Raw genomic sequence first — 12,744 nt, forward strand, 5'->3', positions numbered from 1 at the left:
GTTCAGATGTGATACTCTCGTACACAACCAAAAGGTATCTAAAATACCTTATATTTACCGTCGGGGTTTTTTCCCCATCAAGTTCGCCAACTTTCAATCCCTACCTGGCTACTTTCAAACATGCCATGTCGTGGGTCAATATTATCATTTATCGATTACTCCCTACCTCAAGGTATGGTAAGGTAGGTACTAGTATAAAAGTCTGGTACTTCTTTTTCGAGTCAAAAAGGTAGGTACCTCTAACTAGCATTAAGGTATATACATAACATGGTGTCAAAGGAGAAAAAAGATCCTCTTTTCCGTCACAACACTGACATCCAAGTCCCCCGGATCAAGTATCTTTTCTGCCGCTCTCATCCAGACGGGATCATTTTGGTTTTTCATGGTTTTTTTTTGTCTTCCGAAAAAACCACCCTCGCGTGTCCCTTGTCTCATGGGAAATTAACTCGGTCCATTTCGCTCCATTGATTTTTGTCCCCAAGCGTTGTGTTTCTTGACTTGTTGACGCTGTCAATGTGGTTCTTTCGATTTTATCCCGTATTCCATTCCCATCGGCCTCGTCCGGGGAGAGGGGGAAAAAACCCAAAAAAACCAAAACCAAAACAAAAAGAAAAATCAAGTTTCGTTTCGTGAATTCACTTGTCGCATGTATGCCCCGTGGTGATTCGTGTGTGTGTATGATGTGGCGTGTTCTTCCTCCAAATCCTTTCCCTTTCCCTTCACTCCCCCCCGGTGAAGAGGTAAAGAGGTTTTATTATTGATCAAAACATTGGTAATGTTTGGGAATGGGAGTGGCGGCACCGCGCGCGGGTATAAATCATTACTTTGATTCGTGCGATGACTCCCTACGTAGGTACGTAGTTTCCGGGGGGTTTCTTCTTCTTTGTTTTCGCCTACTGGCTCTCGTCATCACTTTCCGGTCTTTTTCCCTTGGGAACTGGCTGTGCCATGATGATTCGACTGTTGTTTTTTCAAATGCATCTTCCACTCTGCCCGTGCGATCCGCATGAACAAATCTTCGTCCTGGATCGGGATCCAACTGGTCAAAACCTTCATGGCGTTTTCAAAGTCGGACTCGAGCAAGATGTCCCGCATCCCGTCGATCAAGGCGGCCGAGGAAGCGTGCAGGACGTCGAGAGTCGTCCCGAATTTAGGTTCTTCTGGATTTTGATCTTGGCCAGGATCCTGGGCTTGGTTTTGCGACGCCACTGCGACCGAAGCCTTCCTATTGTTGTTCGTGGTCGACGAGGTCGAAGGGGCCGGTGAGGTATCGTCTCCGAGAAGCATGAATACATCCCAGACACGTAGTTGCGCAGGGAAAGGAATGGTGTAGTTGAACAATGTCAAGTACCAGCGTGTGCCGTATGCCGTCGGGCCGATGTTGAGTTCCTCCTGAAGAATGGTCAGTCATGCACCGAGTCTGTCAAGACAAGCTCGACAAGCACTCACCAATTTCCGCGCGACTTCCCCCTGGCCCAGCCACCCCTGCTCAAAGTCGTTCAAGGCGGTCATCAACCCTCCAAACCCTGACTTGTACAACTCCCCCAAACCCCGGAGTTCCCACATGCGAACAATCATTACGAACGCCTTTTCTTCGTCGTAATACGCCAGTAAAGTGACCGCCAACGCCGCCATGCCTTGAACGTACCCTGTTTCAGGGCAGTGTAGAGACATGGCATGTAAAAGACGAAACAGTAAACGTTGTCCACCGCGATACCGCCTTCGGAACATGATATGTGCAGAGATGGTTCGTGGGACGTCAATATCAATCTGGACATCGTCAGGTGACGACTGTGTCTGATAGTCGTGAAACAAAGTAATCAGTTCGTCGTCGCTTAAACACTCTTTCCGCCGCGAGGCCGAGGTGCTCAAAAAGCTGTGCCACGCCGTCGCTCGCCACTTGTCTGGGATGCCCTTCCAGGTACGTTCGATGAGTTTCGATGAGCTGGTGTCAAAAGTATATCCTGTGGCAGAGCCACCACCTACAATTGGCAGACCGGTCTTTGGATCCGTGGGAGGAGGTTTCTCTCGTGCCATCCGTCGCCACTTCTCTTCCCGCTCCAATTCTTTTCTCCGGGCTCGAGCGTCGTCAATGTGTACGTGGCCGTCCTCAACAACGGATTTCGCGGACCGCGGCAATGTAAGCATATCCATTGCTGATTCCATCAGCCGCCGGTCTTTTGAGCCAGGCCCAAGCATACGACTCGAGGTGCTTCGCCGACCGGAAGTACGAACATAGCCACTCTGCGAACTCGTCGGGCGTGGCGGAGTCTGATCAGAAGTGCTGTGTCTGCTATGAACCGATCTCGTAGAGGCATGGGCACTGCTCGGTGTGCGACGTATCGTCACCCTCCGCCGAGGAGTTTCGGAGGCTTGTTGTAAACTCGTCGAGACACGAGTCAGTCGTTGAGGCTTGGACTCATCTGCACCGTCCATGACGGGCGTCCGCGATACGATGAACCCGTATCTGTCGACGTCTGCGTTATCGACATCTTTCCAGTCTTCCAAGCCACCAGCCAGCTCAGTCTCTTCCCGTTCAGGTATTATGTACGTTTGCGAAGCGGAAGCCGTCATACTCGGATGTCTCGAGGAGCTGTCTAGATCCTCATTCATATCGGTGGTAGACGTCGCCCTTGACAGAGATGGTATACTTGCACTCTGCGCATCGGTACCCAACGACGTTTGCCACCGTGTGCCCATACGAGCTGCAAGATTGGTTGTTGATTCCGTCTCATTCTGACTATCTGTACCTGCGGCGTAGAAAGCACGTACTTTTTCAGAGAGCATTTCTTCATCGGCCGACAAAACCTTTGCGGGCGGTCGCTCTTTTACAGCCTTCGGTGTAGCGCTGGGAGACGGCATCGAAGTTGCTTTGGCACTGTTCGTCGGCGTGACATCTTGTGCCCCATCTTCTCTCTTTTCTTCGTCCATGATTGAAGCGAGCATAGGTGAAGATCTGCGATTGTTTGACGGATTCACTCTTCTCCCATCAATCAGCATGCTCCCTCTCTTTGAGAATTCTATGCTGTTCGTCGTAAGGTCGTCGGCAAACCCTCCTGATGGAATGCTTATGTCTAATGCAAGAGCGTCGAAATTCCCCTGCATGGAAGACTTGTCTTTGGCTGCCTCTTGCCCCGAAAACATTGAGCCTATTCGACCCGGATTCAAGGATAACCATTTCTTGCTCTCCCCAACACTCACATCACTCTTCCGATCGGGCGCGTCGTTGACGCGGATCTGAGGAACACTGGCTGCGGCGGATGTCAAGCTGCTTACGGTCGGGGTCCTGGTATTGAGGCTTGTTTGGCTGTCTCGTGCGGAAATTGAACCTGCAGAAGCAAACCGAAATGCGTCTCCATCGTGCGGCGACGCGTCGTTTTGGTTTCTTCTATTGGACAAGGTGGACGCGTTATCCCCTGTCGGCGGCGAAGGTAAATGCTCGTTGCTCTCGTGGTCAGGAATGCGATGCAAAGAGGTCGAGCTTGTGACCTTGATGGGTGGCTGCGATGCTACGGTCTGGCCGTAGGGTAAGCCATGCAAGCTGTACCTGAATTCGGAGGTCGGCGACTTGTTGGATGAGGCAATGGAGCCGCCCATTATCCTGCATGCGAATCCGACGTGACAGGCACTGAGATGGAGGTGGTGCGGGAGCGAGTGCGGGCGAGCGCGAGGGCCGGCATGGGCTTGACAGGCAGTATGATTGGGGGGCCGACAAGGGCGCCTAGGCGTTCTGAGTAGGTATAGGCCTTCCAGTGACACCGGAGGCTAGAATCGATCCTTCTCTTTGTTGATATGTTGTTTTCTCGATCTCGTTTTGTCCCAAGGGTCACAGTCTGGATGTAAGGGTTTTCCTTTGAGTATCTCCATGTAGGTACGGTGCGAAAATTGGCAAAGAAAAGGAGAGATCGACGTCATGATCGCAAGTGAAGCGAAGCGAACTTGGGCAAGCGAGGGCGCAATCCCCTTTTGAATCCAGGCTTTGGCTGGTCGAATTTCGGGGATTTCGCTTAAAGAATGAAGCTGGAACATAGACACGATTCGAGAAAAGGAAAATTGGGAATCACGTCCGAGGATCAAGACGAATATACTGCGAGCCTGTCATGTGCAACACAGAATTTTCAATGAAGCCAGCGTTACACAGTTCATTCTGACCCCAGATACTTCACGGGGTTAAATACGAGGCTGAGTCTTTGAGCGTCATGAGCAGTGTGACCAATCTACGGACACAATGATCGGATCTCTGTCAAAGGGATGGCACATACGCAGTATAAATTGTCAAACTGACTTGTCTAATAGCATTAAAGCAATCCCTTACTCCATAGTACAGCTGGCATTCATTCTACGATGAGCCTCTGCGAAGTAATCGAACTCTGAGGACAGGCTGGAGAAGAATACTCTAAGGGTCTGACACAAGGGCCGTGCCGTATCTCCAGCAAAGCACCTATAATTCATGGTGTCAGACTAGTGCGAATTGATTTTCTTATCTCGATAACGAATGTTGGAGAAGTTCCAGAAATATTTTTCAGCCGATTTGCAGTTTCAATTCTCTCTCTGTGCAGGAATTCACCTTTTGCTCTTACATCGTTCCTCCCAACAACGCACCATGGCTGCCGAGGACTCTGCGACTGGTCTGCTTACTGCACTGACATCCGCCTTGCAGCTGGCGACCTCTACGTTTCCCGACGATGAGGAGCAATTCCTACCTCCCAGCGAAGGCATCTCGCTTCTGGACATTAAGAACGACCTTTTACTCTCCTACCTCCAGAACTTAACCTTCCTCGTATTACTGAAACTAAGACAAGGCGATGAATCACAAGAGAATCAGAGTATTGGGGCGGAAGTCGTGAACAAACTGGTCGAGCTGCGAGTCTACCTAGAAAGAGGCGTCCGACCACTGGAGAACAAATTGAAATATCAAATTGATAAAGTCATCAGAGCCGCAGAGGAATCCGATCGTCGTGAAGCCAATAAAGGTTCTACCACCGCCACCACCAAAAAGACCAAAGACCGAGCCATACCCACTACCAAAACGCTTAACCCAGGCTCAGATATCTCTGCGTCCGAGTCGGAAGATGTCGAGTCGGAAGAGGAAGCAGATGGAGATATCGATGGGGACGTGGCAGCTGCACCAAGACCTGCCGCGTTGCAACGCAAAGTCGAGTCTTCACAGACAAGAGCGGCGTCTTCAACATCAAGGACCACAGGAACGGGCGCATACAAGCCGCCCCGGATTACCCCTACAGCTATGCCGGAGGCATCATCCTCCACTCGAGACCGCAGTGACCCCACCCGCAAACGAAAATCACAACTTCTGGACGAATACATCGACGAGGAGCTCTCCTCTGCCCCGCGCGCACAACCTTCGATCGGTTCAAACAGCACGATCATCCAGCACGGACGTGGCTCCATGTCCTCACGGGAGCGTGAACGGCAAAAAGAACGTACCGAGTACGAAGAGCGTAACTTTGTCCGTCTGCCGGCTCTCAGCAAGGCAGAAAAGCGCAAGGCAAGGGCACAGGGCGAGCGAAACCAGAGGGACCTCTTTGGCGGCGAGGACTGGACTGGACTGGGCGGCCTGGGTGACAGGATCAACAGGACTGTGGCAGGGCGTTCGCGAGGGGAGGGTGGAGGTGTTCTCGAACGAAGGGAGAAACGGCGAAGAGACACACAGGACGGACCGAGAGGTGACGGCGTTGGCATCGGAGAAACCTTTGAAAAGAAGAGGAAAGTCATGCAGCAGAGGATGGATCGGAAGGCGAGAAGAAAAGGGTGAAAATGTGTCATATGTCTGTCTGAGTCCAGCCTTCCCCTCTCCCTCCATTTCCACAGATACTATTATACAGACTCCGTGTATCTACTCGAGCTTGTTGGAAGACAAAATCCCGCATCCATTTCCGAACACAGTCTATCTTTGATACATCGCTATCGATTCTTGTAGACTTGTTTGTGCAATACGTCATGCTTTTGCACGAGATGAGTATCATGGCAGTAAACCTAGCCATTACTCAAATGGCGGGATTCTCGTATTCCTCCTCTTGGTGAAGAACCTAGGTCGATCCTCCTGTCAAGTTCTCCAGGTTCCGTGACTAGCTGAGTACTCATTCCTATTGATAAAAGGCGATCACGAAAGCAGAGCATGGCCGTTCGTGCGGCCTTGTTTGTAGTCTTGCTCTCGATCAACGGATCTGCGCAGCATAGCATCAAGTAGTCCTTCTCGATCGGGTTTGGCCAGATACGCTTCACTTTCGTGATGTGAATAGGCCAGTGACTCCCGCCCATATCTGGATTGAGTGGAGCCTGAGGTCACTCATGTGCCTCGAGATATTTGTTCACTTGATATATTATGTTTTTCGAATTCTGTTCAACAATGGGACTCGACCCTGGTCTAACTCAAAGGCAACTTTCCTTTCCAGTCGTCCAGTTGCAAAGATCATGCTTGAAAGCGCTATGCACTTTGTATAGTGGTGATCTTTGCAACAGTGGAGACCAGAAAAAGAGAGTTCCTCGAGCAGGTCGACTCGGGTTCGAGTACCATCGGTGTTGCCCCTTTAAAAATCAGGTTTTCCCTGGTTTTCTAATTCCCATGATCCCTTCGGGGATTATGGGATGAGTTTTTTTGTTCGCCAAGAGAGACCCCAGTGATCGACTTCACATGTGCTGCCAATTCACTCAGGCTTCAAAAGTTCGCGTAGTCTCTGAGTCGAGCGGAAACGACCAATGCTGTTTGTTCATCGGCGCTGTATCATTTTGCACTGGATGATGTCCACGAGAGGCTGCCGATCGGCGTCGATATTATGGGTTGCCAGATGACAGAATAGAATATCATCGATCAAGGGCACATTTCATGCGATGATTCCCAGTCTTCCTTCCCACTGGTCCTCCTTCTTTATCCCGTCACCACCACCCTTTCGTCGCTTCTCGTTTCTCTTTCGCCTCTTCTCCTCTCGTTCTGCCGCATCCAGTTCCTCGGCCTTCTTGATTCGAGCCTGTATGTCGACTTCACCTAATCTCTTGTCCTCCTCCTCTTGTTGCCTCTTTCTGGCTTTGAGCATCTCCAGCCGCTCATGTACATCTTGTAGAGTCGCTCTCTTGACCTCTCCTGACTGACCAGTGTTGATAAGGTGCTGCTTTGAATTCAAGTGTTCGATGTACTGCACATTGTCCTTGTATGTGAGATCACAAGCCTCGCAATAGAAACCTGCGCCTTTTCCTCTCTTGCCTACACCTGCACCCGCTGGAACGAGCGTGCTCTTGCCCACCATGCTGGCGACGTCGAGCCGAGAGCCTCGAGCAGAGGTGGCGTCGAGAGACGACATGTCCACTTGCTTGTGCCATTTCTTGCCTTCAAGTTTCGCTTCATATCGTGCTTTCGCTTCTTCCTTGCGCTCTTCTTGATCCTTTTTAGCCTTTGCCTCGTACTCGGATCGGTCCCATGTTCTGCGAAAGTCTGTGTCGGAGGCGGCAGACTTGCCGTATGCTGACTTGGAGTCTGCCATGATGGAGGGGGGAGAGCGCCTTGTTGTACGTCGAAGTTAGAAGGCAACGTTGGAAAAACGGATGTTGTGAGATGTATGTAGTTCCCAATTTTTGGATGGACGTGGTGGTGCCTGCGTCATGCACAAGCGGGAAAAAGCGAGACCAACAAACTCCAGTCGTGACTCCGAAATGCGGAGAACTTTTTTTGATTGAGATCGTGCGTATTCAGCACTCGACCTTCTTTTCTATGTTTGCATCACCCATAAACGCCTTCAACATGTCGCGGAAGTCTCCTTTTGACCTGTCTAAATGCGCGCGACCGAATATTCTCAAGTTGCAACCTTATCGTTGCGCACGCGAGTAAGAAACGTCTCCCTACCTCCCCGCACTGGGAATGTTGACTCACATCTTCGCAGTGACTACAAAGACGATGGCCACAATATCCTCCTCGATGCCAACGAGAACGCCTATGGTCCTGGCCTAGCTCTCGATAACAATGGCACCTACCCGCCCGCCTCTACGAACACGAATCTGAGCGTGGACTTTCTCGGTCTGAACCGATATCCAGACCCTCATCAGCACGATCTGAAGGCACGCTTCTGTGCCTTGCGCAACACCCACACCCACACGAGTAAAACCCTTACACCTGCTAATCTTTTCTGCGGAGTTGGGTCCGACGAAGCCATAGACGCAATAATACGATGTTTCTGTACCCCTGGCATAGACAAGATTGTTACGTGTCCTCCGACGTATGGCATGTACGCCGTCTCCGCAGATGTAAACGACGTCGCGATTGTTCACGTACCGCTGAACCCAGACGACGACTTCTCCTTGCAGCCCGATGCCATCCTCGCCAAACTCTCTCAAGACTCTTCCATAAAGATGGTCTACATTTGCTCTCCCGGTAACCCAACTGCATCCTTGATCCGCAAGGCCGACATTCAACGCATACTGGAACACCCCACGTGGAACGGGATTGTGGTCGTCGACGAAGCGTACATCGACTTCGCCCCGGACGACTCCAGTCTCGCCGAATGGGTCCTCGACTGGCCCAACCTCGTGGTCATGCAGACGCTCAGCAAGGCCTTTGGACTGGCGGGTATACGTCTCGGCGTCGCCTTCGCCGCGCCCGAAGTTGCAGGTCTGTTGAACAATCTGAAAGCCCCATATAACATTTCAAGCCCGACCAGCGCCATTGCCACGGCCGCGTTGAGCCCGCAGAACCTTAAGGTCATGCGAGCCAACCGGGCGAAGATCCTCGTCCAGCGCGACAGATTGCTCCAGGAGCTCCCGCGCATACCTGGCGTAGGACGCTTCCGCGGCGGGACCGATTCGAATTTCTTGCTCGTGGAGATCTTGGACGCGCCGGCGGACCAAGGTGGAAACCCTCACAACCCGACGGCACTTCACGTCTACGAGACCATGGCCGGCCAGCGTGGCGTCGTAGTCAGGTTCAGGGGCAAGGAGTACGGTTGTACGGGCTGTCTCCGAATCACGGTCGGCACGGAACAAGAAGTCGATCGCTTCTTGCGAGAATTGAAGTCTGTCTTGCAACAAGCTTTTACGAAACACGCTCAGGTCAACGAACCCGACGAGACGAAGAGGGAAGTTGAGGCGAATGGTGTGATATCGTGATGCACCGGTCGTTTCTTAAGGCAGATAAAAAAGGTCCACAATGTACAGCAGCCCGTTCAGGACGAGGAGCTCAAAAAGCCGACAACCATAGACTTGGTGAGGTGGCGGCGTTGTCGCATTTAAATAGAGAAAGTGCGGCGTTGGCTTGTATAAAGGTGACTCTAGTTCAACTGGATCCCATAAAGAGTATGGATATAACCGGAGCAAACCTAGACGACAGGCAATGCCGTCTCTAGAGCATGCCAATCGAAGAATGCTGCGCACATGCCGGCCCTAGGCATCATAGATGGCAGAAGATTCTTGCGAATCCAGAGGGAGAACGATGCCTCATTCAGGCACTAGAGACACGCATCTTGAATGATGATTCTGGAATAAACAAGTTTGACTTAATTGATAGTGTAGACATTCTCTTAGTCGCTTGCTATATATGAGTGGCAATTGAAGGGGGTCGTAGATGAGCTATTTAAAGGTCGTAAACTAAAAAGATATTATATAAAATGAGTAAGATTGTTTCCAGGGTTGACCCAGATCATTTTCAGTTCAGCCTCGTTTGCCCCAGCCACTGAAGAAGCCGCCCGTGCTCGCAGATGCAGCGTGCAATGTTTTGGACGCCTCCTTCGCTCCAGGGCTGACGCTGGTAGAAGTCGCGGAGGTCGGCGATTCGGATACTCGCACTCCTGGCGAAGACGTGGAGCCACTAAGGATCTTCCGTAGAGCATCGAGCTTGCCCCTGGTCTCTTCTAGCTCTTGCCTGGCCACCGCCTCCGCTGTTTTGGCACTGGCCAGTTCGATCAGAAGCGCATCATTGGATACCGGCTCGTGGTTCTCTGTCGCCAGGAGAGCTTGGGTGTTGAGACTGCTCGATCGCTTCGAAAATGGTCCGGCGCTGGACGATCGAGATTGGGGCTCTGATCGGCCCAATCGTAGTTCTCGAAGACCAGATTTGGGTGCAGGCAGCTTGAGATCCGGGAATTCATCCACGGGTGTGTAAAGATCCGCAGGTGAATCAGGGACAGAACTATTCCGTGAGCGCAGATCGGAGACCGTTCGTTCGAGGCGTTGCTTTTCACGATGTGAATCCTGTATCCGAGTCCTGGCATCCTTTAGGCTTTCCTTTACCGAATTATACTCGGCTTCGCGCTCGTCAAGCTGTCGCATCAACTCTCGGCATTTGGAAGCTTCAGCTTCGTGCTTTTCTTTCCACTCAGACACCGCATCTCGAAGTTGATGCTTCGACTGCACAATGGACATTCGTTTGGAATCGTTTGTCCCAAGATGCTGCTCCGCTTGATCTAGAAGTCCGACAAGTGTACCATCCTCCTCCTCGTCGTCACCTCCAGCCAACTCTTTGATGTCTTCAGTTTGTTGCCGTAAGCGATCGAGTAAAGTACGGGCCAGTCGTCGATCCTCTTCTCGCTCTTCTCGCTCTTGCTGCAATTCGCGGGCAAGTTCGACATGCTGATGTTGAACTCTAGATAATTCTGTCAACAACTCCTCGATCTGGTGGTGTAAGTCACGGTCGTTCGAGTTTGGCGGTGAAATCGAGTTTTCGATCACAACCGAGTTCGACATTACAGCTTTCGGTGCTGCTTCTTCAGAAAGCTCGGTGGCTAATGTACTAGCGTCAGAAACTGAAGTTTCCACTGAATTGACTGTCGATGTTACACTCTGGCCTGAGGATGACTTTCGGACAGATTTGTTGTTTCCTGGAATCAACAAACTCAAGTTTGCAGACCGTGAAGGAGAGTGCGTTGAACCTGCCCAAAATCGTCCAAGAAAAGACGCCGCTGCACTTTTGAGTGAAGGCGCCGCCGTCAGATTTTGTGATTGCTTGAAGCTTGTTTCGAGAGACTGTAGAGTCTCTGGGCTGACAAGACCAGTCAATGACACGAAATCAGTTACGAGGTCGTCTGCTTGCTGTGCATAAGTATCCCACAAACGTCTCGAGAGAAGAAACTGCATCGCATCCTCGAACTCGGTATAAGCCAAGAGCTTCTTCTGATTGCGTTGCATCAAAGACAGGGCGACTCGCATAAGCGTCTCGGTGGCACCTTCAGATAGGATTACGTCGTATATGCGCAGTAACATCGGAAGTGGACAAGTAACCGCGAAGAATGACAGGAACCACTGAGACACATAGAGTGGCTCGATTTTCAGGGATTCGAGATGGGCAGCCAAGTCCGGCAGATGACGAGTGAGGAGCTGTTGAAATTGATAAATGCGAAGATGTAATCCTGACAGATCAGGCAGGTAGCATGATCGAAGGTCATAATGCTCCATCAGTCTAGGAATTAGTTAGAGATGGAAGGCACGATATTGAAGTGTGAGATCTTACCTCACGAGAATGCAGAAAGCTTCAGCTTCGCCCATGTGCATCAGTAGTGGGCCAACAACAAACCCAAGGCCTTGACAGTATCCAATCTTTTCGTCATAGATGCTGAAGGCCTTCAAGACGTTTCCAAGCATGCGTTGACCTTCACCATCTTTTTCTCGAAACATGTCGACGTTGGGAAAACTCCGGCCTACGTCTTTGCCGATCAGAGCATCATAGGGGCTAGGCTCCAAGGAGAGCCTTTGGTACTCAGAGATAAGAAAGGGGTCTCGTGCTCGTGCAATGCTGGGCCACACATGTTCTCTGAACATCGCTGGCACACCACTTCGAATCTTGTTGGAGGTGAGCGTCGGCAAGCGTTGAGCCGTCTGATTGTAATCCTGAACCAAGGCAGCCCAGAACTCCAGCTCGGTGAAGCCAGGCGCAGGAAGCATTGAGTATCTTAGCGACTGTCTGATCGGGCCATCCATCATTCTCTTCAGTTGTTGTATCGAAGGTGGCCTTGTATTTTTGCGCGGTCGGGTTGTGGCTGTAATTCCAGCCTTTGGGTCAGTCGCCAGGGCAGCATTCTCCTTTTCGAGGCGGGCAAGCAGAAGGGCCGTAGACTAGACATTGTTAGAGCCTCTCCTGGAATGATCTACCAAGGATCTTACCTCATCCGTGGCCTCGTCTTTATGTTCTTGTTCCTCGGTCTTCTCAAGGCCCTCCCAATCCACGGAGTTTATCGAGACAGAACTCTCGGATGTCCTGGAAGATGAACGGCTGGAACGGGTGGACGAAGGGCTGCTTTGTCGAACAGAGGGCTGCGGTGAAGCTTGTGCTTCAGCGTCTACGTCGAGCTCTGGCGGCGTCTGTATATCGGATAATCGGACAGTTATCATTGAGCTTCTGGGTAAAGGTATGTCCTCAGGTTTAACTTCGGTGTTGGCTTCGAATGGAATCTCTTGCTTTTCCTCTGGGGCAAGTTCGTCCATGATTGTTTGCTCCATCCTTAAGATGTAACGTTTTTGAGCGAGAAGAATGGAAGAGGCGGGAAAGGAAAGGCAGTTCGTCAGAGGCCAAAAGAGTGAAGCCTTGACGGAGGTTGGAAAGTTGCAATAGTGATCAAATGAAAGGCTGCTCGCAGAGGTTCGCCAGCGACCGTGCGAGGGGAATGTCGGAGGTGGCTGCGGCTGGTAAGGAAAGGACGTCGTCGAAGACGATCAAGGCGATGAGCGACAGAGGAGAAGAGGGTGGTGTTTGCAGAAGCACAGTTCGCAGAATGGAATCAGTGGAATGAATGTTCGAGAGGGGAGTGGGCC

At 51.2% G+C, this 12,744-nt stretch overlaps 5 protein-coding genes across 5 annotated transcripts; 2 read left to right on the forward strand and 3 right to left on the reverse strand.

The window, feature by feature from the left end:
* Positions 1-232: 232 nt before the first annotated feature.
* PV06_02539 (uncharacterized protein) lies at positions 233-3,597 on the reverse strand (the record flags this gene model as incomplete). Its single annotated transcript, XM_016403237.1, has 2 exons — positions 233-1,392; positions 1,450-3,597. The coding sequence occupies 2 exons, from the start codon at positions 3,595-3,597 to the stop codon at positions 910-912; spliced, it is 2,631 nt and encodes an 876-aa protein (XP_016267134.1). The 3' UTR covers positions 233-909.
* A 964-nt stretch (positions 3,598-4,561) lies between these two features.
* PV06_02540 (uncharacterized protein) lies at positions 4,562-5,814 on the forward strand. The gene has a single exon (XM_016403238.1). It carries the CDS (start codon positions 4,604-4,606, stop codon positions 5,771-5,773), a length of 1,170 nt encoding a protein of 389 aa, XP_016267135.1. The 5' UTR covers positions 4,562-4,603; the 3' UTR covers positions 5,774-5,814.
* Positions 5,815-5,847: 33 nt separating this feature from the next.
* PV06_02541 (uncharacterized protein) lies at positions 5,848-7,573 on the reverse strand. The gene has a single exon (XM_016403239.1). It carries the CDS (start codon positions 7,494-7,496, stop codon positions 6,843-6,845), a length of 654 nt encoding a protein of 217 aa, XP_016267136.1. The 5' UTR covers positions 7,497-7,573; the 3' UTR covers positions 5,848-6,842.
* Positions 7,574-7,746: 173 nt separating this feature from the next.
* Positions 7,747-9,497, forward strand: PV06_02542 (histidinol-phosphate transaminase). The gene is made up of 2 exons (XM_016403240.1): positions 7,747-7,836; positions 7,893-9,497. Exons 1-2 carry the CDS (start codon positions 7,754-7,756, stop codon positions 9,109-9,111), a joined length of 1,302 nt encoding a protein of 433 aa, XP_016267137.1. The 5' UTR covers positions 7,747-7,753; the 3' UTR covers positions 9,112-9,497.
* On the reverse strand, positions 9,497-12,744 carry PV06_02543 (uncharacterized protein). Its single transcript, XM_016403241.1, has 3 exons — positions 12,097-12,744; positions 11,447-12,048; positions 9,497-11,395 (listed from the first exon to the last, which is right to left on the reverse strand). The coding sequence occupies exons 1-3, from the start codon at positions 12,430-12,432 to the stop codon at positions 9,652-9,654; spliced, it is 2,682 nt and encodes an 893-aa protein (XP_016267138.1). The 5' UTR covers positions 12,433-12,744; the 3' UTR covers positions 9,497-9,651.

Source organism: Exophiala oligosperma, assembly GCF_000835515.1.
Source record: "Exophiala oligosperma strain CBS 72588 unplaced genomic scaffold supercont1.2, whole genome shotgun sequence".
NCBI lineage: Eukaryota > Fungi > Ascomycota > Eurotiomycetes > Chaetothyriales > Herpotrichiellaceae > Exophiala > Exophiala oligosperma.